The 25,424-nt window shown below is 33.9% G+C and overlaps 2 protein-coding genes across 2 annotated transcripts; both read right to left on the bottom strand.

The window, feature by feature from the left end:
• Window positions 1-10,678: 10,678 nt before the first annotated feature.
• LOC110705531 (amino acid permease 8-like) lies at window positions 10,679-15,016 on the bottom strand. The gene is made up of 7 exons (XM_021883421.1): window positions 14,567-15,016; window positions 12,812-13,045; window positions 12,596-12,689; window positions 12,176-12,393; window positions 11,953-12,092; window positions 11,473-11,700; window positions 10,679-11,347 (listed from the first exon to the last, which is right to left on the bottom strand). Exons 1-7 carry the CDS (start codon window positions 14,682-14,684, stop codon window positions 10,922-10,924), a joined length of 1,458 nt encoding a protein of 485 aa, XP_021739113.1. The 5' UTR covers window positions 14,685-15,016; the 3' UTR covers window positions 10,679-10,921.
• A 5,697-nt stretch (window positions 15,017-20,713) lies between these two features.
• On the bottom strand, window positions 20,714-25,350 carry LOC110705532 (amino acid permease 8-like). Its single transcript, XM_021883422.1, has 7 exons — window positions 25,010-25,350; window positions 22,669-22,902; window positions 22,411-22,504; window positions 22,091-22,308; window positions 21,858-21,997; window positions 21,522-21,749; window positions 20,714-21,374 (listed from the first exon to the last, which is right to left on the bottom strand). The coding sequence occupies exons 1-7, from the start codon at window positions 25,122-25,124 to the stop codon at window positions 20,949-20,951; spliced, it is 1,455 nt and encodes a 484-aa protein (XP_021739114.1). The 5' UTR covers window positions 25,125-25,350; the 3' UTR covers window positions 20,714-20,948.
• Between the last annotated feature and the right edge of the window lie 74 nt (window positions 25,351-25,424).

The raw sequence follows: 25,424 nt of genomic DNA on the forward strand, positions 1-25,424 counted from the left end.
GTAAAATAAGTTTTAAATAAAATCTAATTTTATGGCAAGTATATCTTTTGTTAAAAGATATGGTAAATATATCTTTTGTAAAAGATATGGTAAGTATACCTTTTATAAAAAGATATGGCAAGTATATCTTTTGTAAAAAGACATGGTAAGTATATCTTTTGTTAAAAGATATATTAGTATATTTGGAAAATATATGATCTAGATAAAATCTGATTTTATGGTAAATATATCTTATTATTATTGATAGATTATATTCTTAACAAAAGATATATTTTTGGAAAACTTATTTTTGGAAAATATATTTTATTTCTATCTTTTAATAAAACTTATCTTTTACGAAAAGAATAATTTGGGTGTACTATAAATATGCTCATATGTATTCATTCAAAGTTGAGGTAGACGAAGTGTAGTGGTCGTGCTTAATGGTTTCATCCTTCACCACGAAGCTAAGTCAAACCTCCAGGTCGAAGTTCCAGTCAGGTTTCAGTTACAGTTCGTCCAGTAAGTTCCAGACAGATCTTGAACTGTCCAGCATATTAGTTTTATCTCTTTATTCATTGGTATGTATTTAGAGTTATTCTTTGAGATCTTGTAATTGGGAAAAAGGGTTTTGAGTGTTTTATGTATTGGGGTGTGAGAGTTCGTGAGGATTCTCGTAATAATTATATTGTAAGTGTGCAATGTGTGAGCTTCTAGGTGAAGCCAATTGAGCTTCTAGTGTGAGGCCGAGTGGGTAGTACTTTGGTAGTACGAGTAGTTTTGTACTTAGGTGGTACAAGCAGTTTGTACTTTGGCAGTACGTGTAGTACTTTGGTGGTACGAGTGAATCTAAGTGTGGAACTTAGATTGGGTAGGATAGGATCCTATCAAGTAGCAAGTCCAGTGAGGAACTTGTGAAATAAAGATCCGTGTCTAATAGGTTGTAACTTGGTGTTTGCCCTATTATAGTGAAGTGGTTTGTGTTTGAAATCCCTAAGGTAGGGTCGAGGTTTTACTTCCAGTTGGGCCCTGGATGGTTTCCTCGTAAAATCCGCTTTGCATTGTCTAAGTTCCTAACAGCAATCAATTTTATATTCCGCGAAAAGTAGGCACTAGGAACATACTACAATTCACCCCCCCTCTTGTAGTATATCATCTGAATTAACAATTGGTATCAGAGCCAATGCTCTAGATAAAACCGAGTAACCCCGAGGAGCAAGTTCCAGGCTAGGATGTATATCTACGAGAAATGCAGCAATTGGAACCCAGCCCGAGAATGTTCCCAACTCCACATTAAGACCAAAATCTTCATGTAAAGCAGAAGTAATTCAAAGATCAACATCTTTGAGGTAAGTGTTTCGTCTTTGAATTCTTTGATATATGCATGTTATTATGTGTGCGAGTTCCTTGCGGTATTTTTAGTTAAATTGTTGATTTTATTATTAATGTTTTTAAATCAATTTTGTGTAACCTCAAATCTGATTTGAGTGTATTTAAAAATCATTTTTTCAGATTTATAAATTGAATTATTAATAAAGAATCTGTTTACTGGAAATAGTTTAAGGAACTTATTGTTTAGAATTATGCATATTTGGTCTTTTGGAACCTGGACTACCCTTGAATGGAAACTTAATTGTTTAGGCAAGGTAATAAACGAATATTTTGAATATTTGCCAAATAATGACCTTATCATGTGTTTTTATTATTCTGAATATTTATTATGTAGACACGTGATGTTTATTGTTAGTAAAGATAGTTGGCTTAATCGTAGTTGTTTTAATTATGGATTATTGACGACTATTACTAACAAGAAGGTACCCAATATATATTGGGTAACCAAAGCCAAAAAGTGAATGATTTTGCAGGCTATGTGAGTGGAGACAACCTATTAATAATGATGATACTTTGGTTGTTTTTATATAAGGAATTATGTGCAAGTTCCTCTCACTAGAGAGCCTTTATAAGAGGTTTGTAGTAGGTGAAGTGACAATATGGAAAAGTGTGTAAGTCGCCTATACTTCTCTATGTAAATATTGGTCATTTTCTTTTGGTATATATCTTAATCCTTCACAGATTCCTGTCGAAATTCAATTACATATTTCCAAGGTGGTATTTGTGAATGGATGTAAAAGAGAAGTTGTTTTAAAGCTTATAGCATATATCATGACAAACTAACTTCTCTTCTAGTTTGGTGCTAGTTGTTAATGATTGTTTTGTAGGTTTGTCCATTGAGATAAATCGGTGCATAAAAGTTTGTTCCGCTGGAAACTTGGTGCTTAACTAGTTGGAACTTGATGAACTTGAATTGATAAAATAGATTTAGGATAAAGGAATAACAAAGCTTCTATATCAAGGTGCTATAAGAGTTAGTGTACAAGTTCGTGTTCAGCTTCTTATGCAAGTTCCAGTTAAGTTCCTATTGTTCAAAGTTCTTTGGAACCAAGCATAAATTCCTGTAGCAGACTCTTATGAAGGATGATGAGTTAAGATGACTATCTTAGACTACGTGTTAGAGATCTATAATTTCGTTTATGGAACGACATCCAAAAGGGAGTATTCTTACTGGAACTTTATGTTTCAATACTTTTATGCTTTAGATTTTATCTATTTCTCTTGACTAACCTACTAACCTTTTGAAAGCACAAAAGAATTCTCTTGGGTTTTGATTTTTCAGGTTATACCTTCAGAATGAATACTTGAGGAACTTTGACAAGGTGTTGAAGAATTTGAGATTAAACCAACACGTTCCTCTACCCAAGATACAATGGTCAAAAGGACTAGAAGGGCATGTTCCAACCTGATATCAATAGGAACATGAACAGTTGAAGGTGCATAGTAGGAAGGAACTCGTAGTATCTCGACAGCGAGGTTCCAAAGGGATGATGATTGTTAAATCAAGATATTTTCTGCTATAAACCTACAATGGAAGAACTTTGACTTATAAGACTAACACAGAAGGTAAAATTGTTACATAACAGGTGATTAGTAAGTCAAGTTCCTATACCATTGTGAACATTTTTCTTGTCGAGTTTTTGATGCACTTTTTGGTGTTTAAATGCTTGTAACTCTAGATGTTTTACGAAATAATTCTATGCTTCAAACTGTAAACATGTTAATCTTTTTATGCTTGATAAACCTAGTAGGAACTCGATAATAGGTATATGTATACGTAAGTTCCAAACAGGTGAAGATTGAGAAGCATGAGAATTAAAACATGTTATATTCTCTTTCAACATCGGGTAGATGGTAAGCAACACTAATCCATTGGATCTTAGTGATATGGATCTGTTTATCATGTGATATTTAGAGACTAATTGAAAGAGATGTCTTGTTTATAAGTAATGAACGCAAATGGACACTTGGTTACTTTTCTTAATAGAAGAGATGATGAACTGTTTGTTGAAAGTCTTTTCTATCATAGGGTATGTGGCTAAGTGTTAATTATTTATGAAGTTATGGATCTAACAATGGAACCTATTTCCATTCATGTTTGATGTTTGTAGTAGGAACACAGGATTGACAACAAGTTTCCAACTTTGAATCATGAAAGACATGAAGAGAACAAAGTTATATACTAATGGTCTTTGCAGGTTATTTGGAATAGTTTTCAATGTCGCTTAGCTTACTACATCATCAACACTGAAGCAATAGATCTTTGGTTAACAAGACACCGTACCCTATGTTCCACTTAGGGATGTTTAATGATACAAGTGCCAAGACAATTTATCCATAAATGCCTAGAACAATAAAACATAAAGAGTTTACACTATCATGTTTAATGTGCAATAAGTGAACATATTTTGAGACTAACAGGTTTGTTCCCATCAAGCAGGTTATAAAAGATGAACTCACATGTTCTTGTAGAACTACCTGAGTTCCTAGTAAAGAAATATGTCACTAAGGATAACAGCAAGGGCTAGCTACATATGTTGAGGAACTTTTAGATGTTAAGTTCCAGCTCATGCAGAAAAGTTCAATGAACTCAATACAAGAAAGCAAGTTCCGACGAAGTTCCAGAGTTGAGATAATATTTGTTCCGACCAGCAAAATCTCAACAAACTATGGAGCTACAGTGTCTTATATGCATATGTAACTAAGGTCGAGCCTCAAGACATTGAAGCATTTGAGGATGGAGCTTGAAGGTTAGATGTGTAACAAGAACTCAATGAGCTTAAAAGGAAGAAGGTGTTTGTTACATCCTGAACCTATTCTAGAACACCTAAAAAGGGTCGGAGATTAAAAAGGGTGTTCTGGAAAAAGCTTATTGAGTAAGGCACGTGATTGGAACAAGGCCATGTTGGTTCTTATAGGAAACAACCAATACAGAGGTATGTATTGTTTTTCAGGAACTTGTTGCTCGTATAGCTAGACTTGAAGGTAATTGAATATTATTTTATCTTGTTGTTTATATGGGATTAGAGTTGTACCACATGGATGTCATGGATGTCTTTTGAATAACTTTCTGTTATAGATGTCTATGTGGAACATACTCTAGGATAGATTGCTATCCAAGTTCCTTCTTGAAAATTGAGCTTTAAAATTGTCAATTTTTGTTTTCAAGATGGACTAAGGTTTTAGTTGTACTTATTTACATTGATTATATTTTTGGTACAACTAACGAGCCATTGTGCATTGGTTTTTGATGATTCTATGATGAGAAAACATATTTGTAAGCATTAACCATTGACAATGGAACTTGAGTTAGAAGTGGAAGTTCATATTAGATTTGAGATCATCAAGGAACAAAACAACCACTTCAAGAACTCCAAGGTAAGTCATCATGTCAACCAATGTTTTAAAAGTTATATTTTTACTGGTTATAAACTACATAAGATATAAGTTCCTTTTCACATGTCGGCATTAGATGAATTGAATTGATATATTTTTGGTATGAATGCAATATGTGAATTTGTGAATGGATTCTCTTATGGTTTTGTCTTGACTTGTCATATTCTTGTATATTGCTTAATGGAACAAGACTTGATGAAACATAACATGAGTATAAAGTATTTTTCCCTTAAGTTATGTCAAGTTGGGGTTCTTATGCATGTTAAACTTGAAGTAAGGAATGTACGCTTATTGTTTATGTGTCACACTTAGTTCTTGTGTTGTAAAAGACATACTCACTTGCCTAAGAGTATTAGAGGTCTCATAATAGAACTATGGGTGTTGTCAAACATGAAGTTCCTAAGTTGCCAAAGGAACAATGGAAGAAACTTTGATGGAACAAGACAGGTAAGTTCCCAGACCGTTTGTATCTCACCCGTTTAAATTTCAGAGGGAACTAACCTATCTATTAGCCAACTTTCAAGCATCCACACCATATCTCTTCGAATGCAACATTATTCAACAACTTTTAGTTGTGTGTCCGTGTTGCGCTATACTTATTTCATATTTTCATATATTCGGAATTCTATTGACCCTATTTCCTTATCTTTTCATATAGCCATACTTCTTATTCTTAATTCCCATGTGCTCTAAGTTTGTTCATCATCTTTTTATGGTTCAATGAAACGTGAAGAAAGTGATTACATGTTGAGGGGGAAGTTGAAGAAAAAGAAAAGAAGTAAGCACTTGAAAAGGAAGAAGAATGGTAAGGAACTCAGGGGGAATAAGGTAGGAACCAAGAAATCAAATTGGTTCATATTTGGTTGTGGAAATCAAGTGTATGAGTAAGTATTTTCTTCATTGATTTAAAATGTGTTATTCTAGGAAAGCATGCAAAATCTGTGTAATGACACCCTATGTTAAAAAAAATAAAATAAAAAAAAAAGGAAAGAAGAAGAAGAAGAATAAGGGTGATCCAATATTTAATTTCCTAGATATCTAAATATGAAGAATATTGACTATGTTGATGTCGTGTACTCGTATACTTGGTAAGCTAGCTAGTGAAGGAGCAACATTAAACGTTGAAGGAACTTGACTATGAAGCTGAAATCTGTTTAAGTTCCAGTAAGCAGAATATTTCTCAAAGAAGTTGGTAGTTGAAGTAAGGGAACTTAATTATCAATTAGCAAGATGAATATGTGTTGTGTTTAGTAGGAGGTTCAAGAGTATGAAATGAAGAACAAATGTGGTGAACCTTATCATCTCAAAAGGTCTAAACGAAGAGCACAAATTCCACTTCATGTTCCCTCTACTTATTTTGTTCCATATGCTTCTTTATATATCCTTTGAGCTTGCGCTTTCATTTGTCTATTCATGCAATCCATTTATAACTTTTTAGCTTTGATCTTTACTTGATTTTTAACTTCTTATTTGTCAAGTTCAATTAAGGGTTTTGAAGTTGAGCCTTTGGATTGTGAGTTGGAAATTAGTGTGGAAATAGTATCCAGTTTGAAAAGTGAGTACCTTGAGGCTTTTAGGAACATCAAGTGTTTAACCATTATATATTTACTTATTATATGGTGGTAGGTGTGACATATGACTTTATGTGTGTGTAATTTACGGAAAACAAACTTGTGGAACAATACCCTTTTTGATAAAGACAAAAGGGGGAAGAATATGTATGATGCTTATGGTATGTAGTAGTTAAGTCTAAAGTTCATGCAACATGATCTTTGAAAGTATATATATAATAATAAGGATGTGTATTGCTAAGTTTATAACTATGTGAAGTTCCTGTGTATGTTCCTAACTTGTTCTAAATGTTATTTCCTTGAAGAACTAAGGGGGAATAAATGTACAACGATTTATTCTTTAATGTGTGATAAGAATCATTAGTTTGTCATCATCAAAAAGGGGGGAAATTGTTGAGTAATTAGGTTTTGATGATTGTAAACTAATGATGATTATCTATCTAATGTGTTTGTTAAGTTGTGCATAGAAAGAACAAGTTATACTTGGAACAGGATACAAGGAACCTGAGCAATGACAAGTATATATATAAGGAACTTAAGCAATATATGATAAGCAATAGAAGAACAAGAACAATGATGAGTGTTATGGTTAATAAGCATGATGATGGCTAAGGAACTATGAAGGTAACTATGTAAATAGGTGTTTGCATATGTTAGCTTCATGAGGTAAGTACTCTATACATACGTGAGTCGTATATGTGTAGGAGTATTTACATAAGCTTTAAGTTTAATTAGTTCTCTCACTTGAAGTTTGTTTATGACAAACAAACTTCAATCTAATGTTTCTCTTAAGTGTTCATGTGAAGACAGGAACTGACTTAGGTGAAGTCAATGGGTTGGAACATAGAAGACTTCAAGAGGAACAAGAGGGAATGAATGAACCTAAAGCAGGTTCTCCCACAAGAACCAAACCACGAAGGAACCATAAGATATTCTCTAACGAGATGCAGAAGGAACCTTTGGCAGGCTTTCCCACGAGAGCCGGAGCATGTTCCCTAACAGGTACATGAAGAGTTCCGTGTTCCCCAACAGGTACATGAAGAGTTCCCTAACAGGAACTTAACGTTGCCCCGAGATCTAGAATACATCAATACTACAAGATTCCAGAACAAGAGTTTCAAAGAAACAACATGAAGACGGAGAAATCGAAATATATCGCTCTAGGATTCATGTAAGTATGTTGGACATAAAATTCAGTCTGGAACAAGTCTAAAGAACCAAGGTGAACTCATGATAGTCAATGAAATTAGAGTTACTGACTTGTCAGGAACTCAGAGACTGTCAGAGTTCCGAACCCTAATCGGAACTTAGGTCTGCACGTCGTTAAAGGTCGCAGGTCGAATTTAATGATATAAATATTTACCTAATACGTGCATATTTTTTAGGGATTTGGTTTTACAGAATAAAAATATTTATTTTCTAATAAATCCCTTTTGGAAAAAGATAAGTTATTTTTGGAAAATATTTTCAGTAAAATAAGTTTTAAATAAAATCTAATTTTATGGCAAGTATATCTTTTGTTAAAAGATATGGTAAATATATCTTTTGTAAAAGATATGGTAAGTATACCTTTTATAAAAAGATATGGCAAGTATATCTTTTGTAAAAAGACATGGTAAGTATATCTTTTGTTAAAAGATATATTAGTATATTTGGAAAATATATGATCTAGATAAAATCTGATTTTATGGTAAATATATCTTATTATTATTGATAGATTATATTCTTAACAAAAGATATATTTTTGGAAAACTTATTTTTGGAAAATATATTTTATTTCTATCTTTTAATAAAACTTATCTTTTACGAAAAGAATAATTTGGGTGTACTATAAATATGCTCATATGTATTCATTCAAAGTTGAGGTAGACGAAGTGTAGTGGTCGTGCTTAATGGTTTCATCCTTCACCACGAAGCTAAGTCAAACCTCCAGGTCGAAGTTCCAGTCAGGTTTCAGTTACAGTTCGTCCAGTAAGTTCCAGACAGATCTTGAAGTGTCCAGCATATTAGTTTTATCTCTTTATTCATTGGTATGTATTTAGAGTTATTCTTTGAGATCTTGTAATTGGGAAAAAGGGTTTTGAGTGTTTTATGTATTGGGGTGTGAGAGTTCGTGAGGATTCTCGTAATAATTATATTGTAAGTGTGCAATGTGTGAGCTTCTAGGTGAAGCCAATTGAGCTTCTAGTGTGAGGCCGAGTGGGTAGTACTTTGGTAGTACGAGTAGTTTTGTACCTAGGTGGTACAAGCAGTTTGTACTTTGGCAGTACGTGTAGTACTTTGGTGGTACGAGTGAATTGATGTGTCTATTTTATATTGTATTTTACCCCCGTCCCTTGGTCGTAATTAGTAGTGTTTTTGGCTCTTTAGAGCCACTTTTATTACTAATTGGTGTTTTCTAGTGTTTTCGTAGGTTTGGTTGACTTTTGCAGGGAATTATGCTTTTGGAGTATTTTCCCGAGATATTTAGGAGCAATCACGAGCATTGGAAAAGCACGACCAGATTTTATAGCCCAGGGCCGGTTAGAGTCATCGAACCGGTGATTAAGGGCTTGGTATAGGTGATACCGGGGCGTTTGGACTGAGTATTCAAGACCCAAAGAGGAAACCCAGATTGGTCCGAAGAATTGGAGCCCAATCGAAGTCCAAATAGTGGCCCAAATGATCCGCCCGGCCAAAAAGGCTGGCGCCCGGAGGCGCGCCCGGCCGGGCGGGAGAATCGCCCGGTGACGCGCCCGGCCGGGCGCGAGATTGCTATTAGAGGTGAAAAAAGGCACGCCCGATCGGGCGGTGCCTTGCCCGATCGGGCGCGTGTATATTTAGGAGACGATTAGCGTCGTTTTAATTTGTTTTAGTTTAGGATTTTTGTACGGAGTATAAATACTCTTCCGTAATACGGTTTTAGGACTTCTTCTTCTTCTCCTCTTTACTTTCTTTACTCTCTTAATTATTCTCTTAGAATTCTCTCTCTAAACCTTTGTTCTTAATTCTACTTTTAATTCCAGATTTATTTTGGTAACGATTCCTCTTCTCTTAATCTTAGTTATTTATTCTATTCCTTTAATCATGTCTTATTTTATTGCTTTGATTTGTTTAGTTTTTAATATGTGTGAGTAGTTTAATTTCTAGGGTTTATGGGGATCTAATAAATAATATGAAGGGGTAATTTATTCTTGTTAATTATCAATGTTAGATTAATTTCCTATTGATTGATTTAATGCTCTGTGACTAGATTAGGCCTATCTTTTATGCATGAGTTTGACAATATTGATTCAAGATTCGAGAGATGAGAATTAATGTTTAGGTCTAGTTTCAATAGGCATATTAATTTATAAATGGTTAAGTCGAGATTCGAGAGATGAGATTTAATACCGGTAGATTAATTCTGTGATTGTAATACGTAGCGAAAGCCCTTTACAATCTGGTTAATTGATGCATTGATGATTGACTATTATTGATTATTGATATTGCATGATAATTTCCTATTGAATTGTTTTAATGTTTTACAATTGCGGCTTGTAAAAGTATAGCAATATTAAATTGATGAATCGAGCAGATGTTAATTTGATATTAAAGGCTATTTTCAATAAGAACTTAGATCTAGTAAATTGCGAGAGCCTGTTAGATCTATGTTGATTAATAAATTGCGAGAGCCTGTTAATCATGTTATTTATGCAATGTCAATGATTGATTACTATGTTTTACCCTGGAGTATTATTTATTGGTGAACCTATGCCCTAGATCCTTTCATATATTATTTTCTCCCTTTTCCTACCCTTTGTAGTTTAGTTTCTTATTTAACTATAAATATTGGTTACTTAAATAGTTTAGATTATAATAATAAATTAGGAGTAAAAAGACTAGTTTCCCTGTGGAGATCGACCCTACTTCCCTATCTACCTTAGTTAGTGATTTAGGTAATTATTTTTGATAAGGGGATACGACTTTACCCTGTCATGAATCTAAGTATGGAACTTAGATTGGGTAGGATAGGATCCTATCAAGTAGCAAGTCCAGTGAGGAACTTGTGAAATAAAGGTCCGTGTCTAATAGGTTGTAACTTGGTGTTTGCCCTATTATAGTGAAGTGGTTTGTGTTTGAAATCCCTAAGGTAGAGTCGAGGTTTTACTTCCAGTTGGGCCCTGAATGGTTTCCTCGTAAAATCCGCTTTGCATTGTCTAAGTTCCTAACAGCAATCAGTTTTATATTCCGCGAAAAGTAGGCACTAGGAACATACTACAATTCACCCCCCCTCTTGTAGTATATCATCCGAATTAACATATATTATGGTGAAGATTCTCTCCGAAGAGAGAAACGAAATAATTTAATAATTTTCAAATTTTACACAAGCACTTTTTAATAAGGATTATGTTATAAACTACAGAGTACATACAAATTTAGACTTTTAACAAATTTAGCTAGTAGACATTATCACAAACACTCCAACTACTCATTTCTGTATATCATATTCTTAGCATGCTTCTAAGCGTACAACATAACGAATTTTGATACAAATTACACTAGACCATACAAAACATTAACTTTTTCATTGCCTTACAAAAATGTACTCGTAATTGTTTTCACTATTCTTTGAACTGAAAGAGCTTGGCTGTACGAAGAGATTCACTAATCCCTTGTATCGAAGCAGCGGCTGCAGCTAACGAAACAACCAAACAAAGAAAGTTGAGAAGTTGTAACATACACCACTTGAATGTCCATCGTTTGATCTTGTGTTGAGCAATGTGCATTTGGATTGGGAAATACACGGCTAATGGCCAAAACCCGAGTGCTCCTAAGAACGCAATGACATCGTTGAAGAAGGGCATTGCCATGGACACTATGGTTACAAAAATTACAAATATTGATCTTCCAACTAGCCTTAGAGAATTCAAGCTTAACACAGTTTTGCTGCCTATTTTTATGGGGTACTCTGCCTTGACAAAAAATGAGTTGGGCCATTTTTTGATGGCGAATGATTCGATCATCTTGTAGACTGGTTGAGCAAGTACCTGGCCCATCATAGCAAAAACTCTTAGGATCATATATATAACATGTTTTTTATATAATGTGACTAAAGTCTAGTTTGGAGGTAAATTCGAAATGTGTTTGAAGTCGAGGTAATGTTGTTAGATACCTGATATGCTCCAACTATGTGAATGACAATGAAGATGTTGGCCAAGTCTATCAACCAGAAAGGCTCGTAAAAGCCAAAGCCGGTCAACATGTTGCCTGGTGCATCATTACCAAATGCTGCATAGCCTAAGCAACCACACATCATGTAGAATACTGTGGTTGTTAACATTGATATTGCGTTCGCCTTTTTCATCACCTTATTTTCTGCTGGACGTGACTTTAACGTGTCCTGAGACCGTAAAACAATTCTGTGATTAAGCAATAGTTTCATTGACAATGTAATCTTAAGACATTGAAATTCACAAGGTAAACAATAATTAATTATGGTAATGATAACAAATTTGTGAGTATTTTTTGCTAGGAAAATCGATCTCATGCCACAACTAAACCTCGGTAGTACTAGTATTACTCCAACTCTAAGAACGCGTTCTTCAGTCCATAAAAATGGTTACATGATCAAGCTAGGATAGCACAAAGTTACCTGTATATCAACAAGAATTTGAGAGAAGCCATAAGCAAACGCGATGTCACCAATCGCTCTTAACATCCTCCATGTTTTCTCAGCAGCAGATATACCCACACCTATCTCTACTCCTGTCAAACTAGTCTTCCCACCTTTCCCTACACAACATAGCTAAATTGCTATCAGAAAAGCAGGGGAATTAAACAGAGTTAGGACTTAGAAACTGACTAAGTATAATTACCTGAGATAAGTCTCTCTAGTGCAAGTCCTACACCAATTGAGGAGTACGCGAAAGACATGATTGCAGCTATAGTTGACAGCCATGTTAGCTCATGAAAGTTGGGAATTTGTGACAAAAATATCTCGCAGATTCCGAAACCTATCATGTAAGGGTTATTGCTAAACCTGCAGGAAGCAGCATGTCCTTTTTTGTGGAAGCAATTTGATTTTTGGACTGCCCTGAAATATTTTCATCAAATTACTTTACTTAGTTATATTCATTTACCTTCATATATGTTCATAGAATAAAAAAACATATTTCTGGGTCTTAATTATCAGATTATGCTTTTGGTTGAGTTGGTCGTTTAACAATATGCCTACATGGGATCAGGGTCGTTTAACAATAGTTGCAAAAGATTGAGCTTTTGATAGAAGGTCTTACACCATGCTTTTGGGTGCAGTAATTGTGTAGCCTACTACGAAACCTGTTAGGTTAGCGTACTGAAGTATTCCACAAGCAATGCAACTGAATCTACCTGTAAAGTTAAAATGGATCTTGTTATAAACGTCTCAATAGATTAACTTTTTAGTCTTTTTTTTTTTTTTTTACTAATACGCAATTAAAGATATTTAATTTATCAAACTGGTACACATGTACCTAGATTGGCTTGGACCTCGTCCATGTAAGAGTAATTTCTCTTTCCGGTGATGGGATCAGGAGTTCTGTAAGAATCCGCGAGAAGGTTGGAGGTGTAAAGCATGATGCCAGAAAATATTAAAAGAGTAGCAATTCCTCCTAACCATCCAAGTTGCGCCGTTGCCCATGCTAGGGAAAGAACACCAGAACCTATAATTGCTGTTATAATATGTGCACTTGCAGTCCATACAGTTCCTGTAAAATTATATATAATTGATAAATTATATACATCAACATTGGAGAATTTAATAATTTAGTGTTCTAGCTTAGACTAAGCTGAGCTGCAGATGCTAGCAATATTTGTAAAGTGCTTGGCTTTTGGCTGAGTAAAAGAGTTTTTTATGACGGGTAAAACTTTTTTAGGCTAAAGTTTTTTCTTATACATATTCACTACCTCCGTTTCATATTATTTGCATCGATTGCATCATAATATCATAATAAGATTATTCACTACTTCACTAGTACCAAAAAAAAAAAACAGATCAGAAGTACTCAACACAATGTCTCTGTTGAAGGATAAACTTTGATAATGCTGACTAATAAAATTTCATTGGAGTACTCGTAAATGATATTCACTTCGTCCCTTTATTCTTTTTTTACAGCATATTTCTCTTTAAAGTTCAAACCTTGAAAACGTTGACTAAAATTACATTGGTAGAAAATAAACCAAATTTGTCAATATATTCCTAAAATACATGCTCACATTAAATAAAAATTCATGGGGAAAATAAATTTTTATGCATGGAGAACATGTGTTTATTGTCATTTATGAGAAACAACTCTGGAGTATATATTCATGACCTCATAAGAACATGTTTTAATGAATAAAAAGCATCAAATTATGGAGTATGTAATTTTCAAATTCTTTAATTTCCGTAACCCAAATGAATAAAGTGATGTAGAGAGTAGAAAACTGAAAACATATACGAGTATAATTGAGTTAGTGATTTATACTTGCAAAATAGTACAGTAGTATCTTAAGAGAATTGTATATATGTACTCGGATGCAAAGTATACCCTAAGGATATTTTTTGCTCAATGAGCAAAAAAAAACCATCCTTACATGCATTTACCTCTATGTGCACCCAGGTGTAAAATGTTGGTATTATCTTGTTACGAGTATAACTTATCATTATTGTACAATTAAAGGCACTTATGATTAAAGTAACGCATTAAAATTTATAAATAAAAAAAATAAAAATAAAAATAAAATAAAAAAACAAAAAGAAGAAGACAAATGTCACAAATAGTGCAACTATGTAATAATGGAGAAAATAAAGTCTCAAAAATTGAAATATAACTAATGTCCCTAAGACCATGGTCCGACACAAGTTATATCCAATTAAGATTTAAGCAAGAAGTTAGTTAGCTAATATTTTGCCTATGCCTACTCTTTTGGCAGTGTTTCAACTCTCAACCATGAAATATAAATTAAAGTGTTAAGATTCAAAGGTGACATTGAGACCAAGTGACTCGGTCTAGCTCCAATTACAAACTAAGCAAAACATTCATGAATTTGGAGTAAAAAGCATGAAGTGATTTGATGCATGTTTTTCATACCATTTAAGTTTTGAGTATTATTGTAAATTCGGGACAAACCAATTTAAGTTACTTATACTCCGTATTATAATTCATCATAATCATCGACAATTCAATTTAGGTCAGGTCAGTTCATTGGATGATAAAAGGAAAAGAAAAAAGAAAAAGAGAGAGTACCCGTTCGTCTAGGCTTGCCGTCGTCATCAAACTCTTCACTATCGTATGGAATTTGGTATATAGAAGGCGGTACGACACCATCTTTGTGTTGGAATTCTTCATCTCTTGGGTCTCCCATTAGAAAAATAAAATTTGGGGAAGCAGTTTTAGATTAGTGTGTTGTAGTAAGTTGGTAAGAAGCCAAAGAAATGAAAGAGTGAAATGGTGAAAAACAACCAATTAAGAAAACTAGCTAGATTTGTAATTGACTCAAAAGAGGGAGTGTTTTTCGTCCACTATTTTATTGCCAGAAACATACCAGTACTATTTATAAGCCTCCAATACTTTTAAATTGTTACATTTATTTAAAACCTTTTCATATTAAATACGGAGTACAAAATTTATACAGTACGATGTTGAAAAATTTTACTTTTACTATGTCACAACTAGGTGTATTATAATAGTCAACCATATAAATTGAGCATTAACCTCTCGTAAAAAAAAAAAAGCATAAAACTTTAAGCTTTTTTCAATAATGTTAAATACTAATTACTTTTTTTTTTTTTTTTTACTTATATTTTTTTTTTTCCTTTCTGAAATCATGTAAAAAAAAACTTCACTAATTACTTTGGCAATGAAGATTAATGCATTTTTGTATATTAGAGGTGATAAAAATCAGGTCGAGCCAGGCCTATGTACAAAATCTTGTGCAGTTGTGTCCATCTTTCTGTGTCTGACTTATTGGGATCAACTAAGTTATTGGACTTTTTTTGGGTTAAACTCAAATTTTGAACTAATTAAAGAATGTGTTTTTAATTAATTGATAAACAACTTTATCCAATTAACATTAACTATGAGTTATTTGTCACATTTTTAAAACCAAAAATCAAATTAAGGAAATTAAAGGTATTAAATACTTATTCTTAGTCTTAAAGATTACATGCTTTATGTAGCCCTGAGAGCTATATATAACACATAAAGAGCTAAAAATGGAAAAAACAAGTGAAAATATAACAGTAATTTACATTAATTTGAGTGTGATTTTGTCATGCATTACTAAATTAATACCAAATTATAAAAGGTATTAAATGCTTATTTTTAGCCTTATATAGCATTTTAAAAAAATGGCTTAATAGCTACCTTTTGATCATCATCTAACCTAAGAGCACTCACATTAGTGAGCAAAAAAAAAATTGCTCATTCTCTCTCTAGCCACTTTCTCTCTCTTCTCAACCAAATTTGCTCATGAGCATTTTTGGTGAGGAAATTTTATCCCACTAGTGATCAAAAAATAATTGAATTGCTCATGAGCATATTTTCTTTTGCTCATTGATGTAGTAACATTTCTATCATTTTTGCTCATCAATTTTGGATGAATGCTGGGGCCCACGACATTACTATTCATCATGAAATTTGCTCATCCTATGAGCAAATTGTGAAATGCTCATGAGCAAATTGTGAAATGCTCATGAGCATTTTTCATTTTCCTCATTGATGTAGTACCATTTCTACCAAATTTGCTCACCACTTTTGCTCATGAGCAAAAAAATGCTCATTGATGTGAGTGCTCTAAAAGCCATTCATATTTTTTAAGGGCTATTGACCACATACAAAAAAATAAAAGTCAGACAATAATAAGTCACAAAAAAAAAAGTCAATTACCAAACATGACTAATGATCGGTGAGTTAGAGACATTCCTTTCACTTTTGTGAAAGAGTTCCATCATCATTCCTTACAGGAGGGTCTGCGATTATCCACTTGCAACCAATTAACAAGGGTCTTCTTCTTAACAAAGACTTCTACTTCGTCTTACGGATTTTTTACGAAATTGAGCCCTATTAGCAAACTATTTACGAATATAGACGCGTGGCCAAACTATTTACGGAATTGATCTTCTGAGGTAAAACGCTGCCTCGGTCAGCGTTTTACCTCTGTTATTATTTTTTTAAAAATTTCTTATTTAGTGAAATACAAATTTTTTTTAAAAAAAATATGGAAATACATAAAAACGCTGCCTCAGTCAGCGTTTTTGTCTTTAAAACGCTGACTGAGTCAGCGGTTTTGCCTGGTATATTTTTCGCGCACTCACTCTTCCTCAAAACTAAAAACTCAAACTCACTCTTCCTCATGCAATAGCCTATCTTCCTCAAAGCTCTGCCGTCGCCGCCGCCGCCTGCTGCCTGCCGCCGTCGCCGCCGCCTATTGCCTGCTGCCGCCGCGCCTCTCCTCTTCTTTATAATCACATTGTTAGTACTTCTCACTTATTTGTTTTTAAAATTTTAAAACCTAGGTTAGTTTGATAATTATATACTACATTGTTTTAATTTGATAATGTTGTTGTTTATTCTAAGGTAGTTTGATGTAAATTGACAATTATGTTGATAATTCTAAGTTGGTTTGTTGTAATTTGATAATTGTCTAGTATAAAAGCCCTAAATTGATGTTAGTTTAGTACATGCGGATTACACGGCGTTTCATCAACCCCAGCTACACACCGCCATCCGCACATTACCATCCATCCTTTGACGTGATCAGGGGATATGTAAGTGTATTTGATTAACTTATTTTTATCAATTTTAAATTTGTATATCATTCAACTAACTCATCCTTAATTACTGCAGGCGTTGGATATGACGGCGATGGTTGACGCACTGTCGGACGTCCTTCCAGGCATACCTGAGCCGCCCAGAGCACAGGTCGAGCGGGTGCAAGATATGGGCATGGCTACCTTGCAGAGATATGGTCACGCCTATCTCGTCCACCCCCGGGACGATCATGGCGGCCACTCTAGTCACTCACAGTTCGAGGCTGGCCAGAGTAGCTGTGGGGGTGATCCTTCGTCATTCACGAACGCAGAGGAGTACGACATTCGCAGTTTCGCGCCCCTACGTCATCCTGATGACCCATCTTCCAGCCAGCTGACTCCGCCAGTACGCCCGAACCCATTTACCACGGTCCGTCACTACAGCCGTCGTCAAAGGCCGAGAGTGGACATACAGGATAGAGAGCCGTTACACCAAATTGATGAGTCAGAATAGGATAGAATTATCTGATTTATTTGCTGTAATGACCTTCTCTAGTTTGTTGTACATAACACTTACATTACATTATTATTTGAATAATTATTTGAATGAATTTATGTCTTGTTTGAATTTCAAATTCCTTATTTGTCCACGTTTGACTCATTTCGTTCAAAATAAATTGTGGATGTGGAGGTGGTGGATGTGGAGGAGGAGGGTGGTGGAGGTGTTGGAGGATGTGGAGGAGGAGGGTGATGGTGGTGGTGGATGTGGAGGAGGAGGGTGGTGGTGGTGGTGGTGGATGTGGAGGAGGAGGGTGATGGTGGTGGTGGATGTGGAGGAGGAGGGTGGTGGAGGATGTGGAGGAGGAGGGTGGTGGTGTTGGTGGATGTGGAGAGGGTGGTGGATGTGGAAGGGGGCTGCACTGGCTGCTGTTGGGGGCCTGCTGTTGCTGCCTTCAGCCAGCAGATAAAACGCTGACTGAGGCAGCGTTTTATGCTTAGGTGTAAAACTCTGACTCAGTCAGCGTTTTTCTCTGTTATGGATACAAAAAAAACGCTGACTGAGTCATCGTTTTACTGTATTTCCATTTTTTTTTTTTAAATTTGTATTTCACATAATACGAAATTTTATAAAAAAAAAAATAATAACCAAAGGTAAAACGCTGACCGAGGCAGCGTTTTATGTCAGAAGCTCAGTTTTGTAAATAGTTTGGCCACGCGTCTAGATTGGTAAATTGTTTGCCAATTAAGCTTACTTTCGTAAAAAATCCTCGTCTTACACTCTTACATACAAAATATATATATATATATACTCGTACATAACAAAGAATCAAGATGCACCTATTACTTGTATCAATTTGCATATTAAAATTTTTTTTAAAAAAAAAAAAAAAAAAGACACAGCTTGGTGGTACGACTTTGAATGTTTTAATTGAAGATTACATGTTCAAATTTTATACGGGTAGTATTTTCAAAAAAGAAAAAAAAAAATGACCCTTCTATCATCCATCACAACTGGGGCTTCTACGAGTTGAGTACTTAACAATATTTGACCCTTCTATCATCCATCACAATTGGAAAATTCAGACTTGAACACTTTCTTTACATGCAAATACTTCAGAGTTTGAGCTTGTCCCATTTTATCAATAATCATTACTTCATTAGGGGTGGCAATTCGGGTCAGTGGGTCGGGTTCGGGTAAGATTTCACTATTTCATGTCGATTTCGGGTTATGCTTAGAAACAATTAAAAATAGTGTAAAACTTAATATTATTACGAAATATTAAATTTTGGTCAAATCGGGTCGATTCGGGTTATTCGGGTTTGGATCGGGTCGGGTTTGGGTTACTCTCAGTAACTTCAGGTCGGGTTCGATCGGGTTATCGGGTCGGGTCAAGGATTGACAGGCCTAATAATCATGCATGAGGTCCACATTTAATTAAAAAGCCGTTGATTTATGTAAAAAATTGTCATTTGATATCACTTTGATAAACTTATTTTTTGTTGAACTTATACGTAGTGCTTATTCAATTTAGTGACCAAAAAATCTAAAAAGATATGGTTTCATCTTTTGAAGCATCCATAAACAGCTAACTGATATATAAGCCATTGCTTTTCATATTCGCTTCTACTACTATAAAATGCATGAATGACAAACTCAATTATTTGGACATTTCTATTATAGAATATACACTATTAATGAAATTCATTATTCTCTAAGTTGAAATTATTCATCAATTATTTTGTTTAAATAATCAGATTTATTGACAAAATTCTCCTTGTAGAATGGTCCTCCCTAGTAATTATTGTAGCAAAATATTTAATTACAACTTAAAAGCATCTTATGAGTGGCCTTTAACTTAAAAGTAAAAGAATATTATTTTTCCATTTCATATCAATTTGGTCAACTAGTTCATAGTGTTAATTAATCATGTTTATGGGTGCCGAATAAGGATTTCTAAATCCGATAAGATTTTATTCTTGTGCAAAATGTTATTTTGTTACTTTAGGTCTAAGCAAGGTTCTGTTCATATTTACTTAATTTCAACTCATTTCAGTTCAGTTCAGCTCCAATCAGTTCAGTTCAGTTCAGCTCTAATCAGTTCAATTCAACTCCAATCAGTTTAGTTCAATTTAGCTCCTAATTTTCCTCTCTTATAAAATATTTATTTCAGCACAGTTTAGTTCAGTTCAGCTCCAATCAATCCAGTTTAGTTCAACTCAGCTCAGTAAATGTGAACGGACCCTATATCATGGACTTAGTTAAATCTCATTATTATTCATATGTGAATTACCCCGAATAAAAAAACGAGAGGATCAGAAGAAAAAAAAAATACATAACATTAAACTAGAAGAAGGTATTCAACTGCCACCAATTGATTTAATTTTAGTATAAAACCTTTCTATGATTTGTAAGTGGATTGAGCTTTCTGACCTCAATGATTTAACCAAACTTTAATATGACTCGTTCATACTATGAAAATCACACTACATAGTTAAGTGTAAGAAGCGATGATTGCATGAAATAGTGGGATACAATTCGGGCAAAGGGAAAATCATTTCCAAAGCACTAATAATATTTTTTGAGGAAGGGTTATTTTAGACAAGGAAAAGGAGAATGTGTGTGAGCAATCGAAACAGTGCGTTGCATTAGATAAATGTGTGCAATTGAATATCTTTCTGTTAAGGATTCCACAAATTCTTATATGTGGCTGGTCACACGACTCACACCAACGCGTGTGGCCAGCCATATAGAGGTTACATCGTTAGTGTAATACTGGTTACTTGGTCAATGTTAAAGGGGTGGGTTACTTCGTATTATATGGTTACTCGGTCAATATTAATTACTACCTCCGTTTCTTATTAGTTGCAACTTTGGGGTATTATTTGTGAGATATAAAATATTCCAAATTTGCAACTAATACGAAACAGAGGTAGTATAAGGGTTACTTTTAAAAAAAAAAATATATATATATATATATATATATATATTAGTGATCACATGGTATGATTAGCCACACACAAAACGAGCCGGTCATATTATATAATTGTGTTAGCCCATGCATTGTCATATATATGTTTGTTGGATCTCCGGAAGATATTTTTAATTGAGAGATGATTTTTCACATATTTGCTAGATTGATCCTTAGTAATTTAAAGACACTTTATAGTTATCTGTATTTCTTCATACATTTTAGATAAGTGTACTTAGTTGAAGGCAATTGCCAATGCAATTAGCAATACTCTTCATAAAAATTGTTGCATTTCTCCAAAGAAAAGGTGTTCTTCCTAGCCTCATAAACATCAAACATCTTAATTTTCGGACAACATATAATGTACACTTGCAAACCATTGTTTCTAAAAGGCCATCCTAAATAAAATCATACTTTAAACTGGAAAGGCTTGGAGGAACCAAGAGATTGGCTAACTCCCTGGATTGAGCCAACAGCCGCAGCCAACGACACAAGGAAGCATAACAGGTTAAGAAGTTGTAGCATACACCACTTCATGGACCGCCTTTTGATCTTGTTTTTAGCAATGTACATTCTTACTGGGAAATACACGGTCAATGGCCAAAACCCGAGTGATCCAAGAAACGCAAGAATGTCATTGAAGAAGGGCATTGCCATTGCCAATGTTGTTACTAAGATCACAAATATTGTTCTCCAAATTAGCCTGAGCATGTTGTAAGTGAACACAACTTTGCTGCCTATTTTGATGGGATATTCTTTGTTTACAAATGTTGAGTTGGGCCAATTCTCGCTGGCCCATGACTCGAGCTTATGGTACACAGGCTGAGCAAATACCTGGCCCATCATAACAAAATATCATCAATCTTCAATAATTATACTATAAAATCATGTTTAGAATGTCTAACATATCTAAACTAGCTAGATAAACTCTTTGCACTCTTTTAGGACAAGTTTGTAACACAAAAAATGACAAAGTGATACCTGATATGCTCCAACTAAGTGAATGACAATGAAGATGTTGGCTATGTCTACCAACCAGAAAGGCTCGTAGAACCCGAACCCAGTTAACATGTTTCCTGGTGCACTATTTCCAAATGCAGCATAGCCTAAGCAGCCACACATCATGTAGAATGATGTTGTAGTGAACACAGAGATTGTGCTTGCTTTCTTCATCACCTTATTTTCGGGTGGATCTGATTTCAGTGTATCCTAAAGTAAATTAATGAGCAATATCATTAGGCAAATGTCTTAGAACTTAATTACTTGAACATTCCTAAAATTTTGTCATAATAATGAAGCACAAAGTAGTTTTACTACCTGTATTTCGACAAGGACTTGAGAAAAGCTGTAAGCAAACGCGATGTCACCAAGTGCTCGGAACATCCTCCATGTCTTGTCAGCAGATGTTACATCAACTCCCACTTCAATTCCTGTTAATGTTGTCCTCCCTCCATCCCCTGCATATATTTCAAGTTAAGCTATATTGTACAATTTACTGAAAAATTCTGAAAGCAAAATCATCATGCAGCATTTGAAAGAGTTTAATTAACCTGAGGCAATCTTTGCAATTGCAAGTCCAATACCAATTAAGGAATATCCAAAAGACATAACAGCAGCAACACTTGACAACCATGTTAGTTGATGAAAATTCGGTATTTGAGACAAGAATACTTCAAACAACCCCAAACCAATCATGTAAGGGTTGCTGCTAAACATGCAGGATACAGCATGTCCTTTTTCATGGAAGCAATTCGACTTATGGACCGCCCTGAAATAATTTCAATCAAACCAAACATACTCTAATTATCATTTTTTATCGAAAATTGAAAACAGAATACAGAGTTGATAAACAAAAAAAAATAGGACTTACACCATGCTAATGGATGCAGTAATTGTGTAACCAATTACCATTCCAGTTAAATTAGCATACTGCACTGTCCCACAAGCAATGCAGTTCAATCTACCTATATAAACCCGAAAATAACACTTTCATCAGCCAAAAATCGTAAGGCATGCTAGCTCAATTGTTACTTGTCACTACAAAACGAGTACATGTACAAAAATGTTGCTATGTTATGTTACATATAAGCAAAAAACAATATTAACTATGTATGTAGTAGTTTTATACCTAGATTAGCGCGAACCTCCTCCATGTAAGTATGATTTCTCTTACCAGTGACAGGATCAGGAGATCTGTAACAATCAGCAAGAAGATTGGAAGTATAACCCGTGATGATGGAAAATATTACAAGGGTTGCAATCCCCCCAATCCATCCAAGTTGCGCCGTGCCCCATGCTAGTGAAAGAACTCCAGAGCCGATAATTGCTGTTATAATGTGTGCACTTGCAGTCCATACAGTCCCTACAAATGCACATTTTTTTGTAAGTCTGTGTACATTAACAAATCTGAGCACGGAAAACAAAGGAAGTACCTTGTATTCGTAATAGATTATAATAAGGCAAAAGCTAATGAGCGCCCCCGGGGCGTTAGATAAGAGAATTAAAGTGCAAATTATTAGAGTAAAATTAACATTAATTACACCGAACGACGCGTGATTTTGTCATGAATTCCTAACTTAATACCATTTCAACCAATATAATTTATCCTTATCTAATGCCCGGGACTCGTTAGCAAGATCCTTATAATAAGGGTTTTGGATAAATAAGTTATGATAAGGCCGAGGTAATAAAAATTATTAAATTCATTTAATAACCAAACACAATTACACAAGGTCTCATAAGTTTTGTTCTAAAAAAAAAGGTCTCATAAATTTTGGTGAAATAGGTGCGTCTTATATGCGGCTGATCATCACACTACGTGACCACTTGTAAAAGAACAAAGTTATCCTTGTAACACTGAACGAGTAACCCTTAAGTAACCCCTATAATATTGACAAAGTAATTCTTGTAAAACTAAACGAGCGGTCCCTATATCAATAACAAAGTAACCTAATGATGATGGATGACCACACCACTTTGTGAATAAGTAAAATTGGTACCCGTAAATAAAATGCACCCTTGATTATTGGTTTATTAAGAGAATCAACTTAATGTTTGGGAAAATTGGGTGATAATTAAATTAAAGTTTACTTTTTTTTTTTAGAAAAAAAAAATAAGTTTACTTAAATGAGTTGAGCATGAGGTGTTTAAGACATTAAAACTAAATTAAAGATCATTCCCAAATTAGGGAAATATGATTCCTTTTTATCCTCCTAATTAAAGTTATAAGGCACATTTATTTCAAAAAAGTAACAAGACAAATTTTGGTAAAAAGTAATAGGACTAATATACCCCTTCTTCCTCCCCCTCCCCCTCCCCCTCCCCCTCCCCCTAACAAACCATACGGTCCATACCAGCCACCTTCGCTCGGCTACCAGTCTCATACTCTCTCAATTATCACTTTTATATATATATGATGCATTAATTAGTTAAATAGTCTGTTAGAAGCAATCATCGCTGGGACATCACCAGTCAAAGGAATTTTTTTCCCCTCTCCCCAATATATATATATATATATATATATATATATATATATATATATATATATATATATATATATATATATATATATATATATATATATATATATATATATATATATATATATATATATATATATATATACTGGACAAGTCTATATACATGTGAAGGTAGCTAGATTTTGAAAGATAAAGATTTTTATGAGTATAAGACAATATTCATCGCTGTCAACACTTATAAATTCCGATCCTAAGTTAATTATGAAGTATATAATCTCCTTCACACCTTGGTTGTTACAAAGATACAACACCTTACCACTTGTTCAATGGATGTAAGCATGTAACAATTAATGTACTCCCACTATTGTTTAAAGACGGTTACATTTGACTGTTTACAATCTTCAAAACATATTGTGAAATTTTATATCAATACACATAAAAAAAATTATTGTGAAATTTTGATGATAACAATATATATACTGTGTATATATACATCAAAATAATCAAACAAAATCATACATAACCATGTTATGAAAATTTTATATAGATTAATTGGAATTTATTACAATCTACATTTTTAAGGTTTGAAAAAAAAATAATAAATAAATAAATAAATTTGTACTGGGGTTATTTTAAGGGAATAGAGGAAGAAATTATAAATATCACTCACTATTAAAGACAAATCAACAAGGCTTAAAACATCTTTCATGACTTACACAACAAATTAAGTTAGCTAACATATCATACAAAAAAATTTAAACTTTATTACAAATTGATATGTCAAAAGTTTAAATTAAACTTGGCAAAATTTAACTGAAATTACAAGGTTATAATAAGAAAACAATGGTGTTAACAAGAAAATTACGGGATATAAAGTAACTCATAAGATATCACGTAGATACAACTTAGGATCAAATTCCAACTGGTAGGCACAACAAAATGGACCAAAAAAAAAGTTGTAGAAACCCTAGTAAAAGAGAAAATGCGTACCAGTTCTTTTAGGCTTGCCATCATCATCAAATTCCTCATCATCTGCAAACTTGTAATTAGTAGCCAATGAATCAACACCACCTTGCTGGAATTCCTCATCTTTTCTACCTCTCATTTTGGAAAAACCACAAAATATACCAAAATCTGAATTTACAAAATTAAGCGGGCAATTTATTATTGCCCTACAATAATTTGAGAAATAATTTAGGTAGGAAAAATACTCTTGTTCTTTCACACACTATACTCTCTCCCTATTTTTAAAGTGGGAGAGACTGTTATGTCACTTGTGACTAGGCTCTTGTGCTACTTATATATGAAACTCCTAAATTAAGTGTTTTTTTTTTTTTTTTTTTTTTTTTAATCTTGCAAGTATTTTACAAATATTAATATTTGCAACACAATGCAATGTTCAATT

This window comes from Chenopodium quinoa, unplaced genomic scaffold, assembly GCF_001683475.1.
Source record: "Chenopodium quinoa cultivar QQ74 unplaced genomic scaffold, ASM168347v1, whole genome shotgun sequence".
NCBI classification, from domain to species: Eukaryota; Viridiplantae; Streptophyta; class Magnoliopsida; order Caryophyllales; family Amaranthaceae; genus Chenopodium; species Chenopodium quinoa.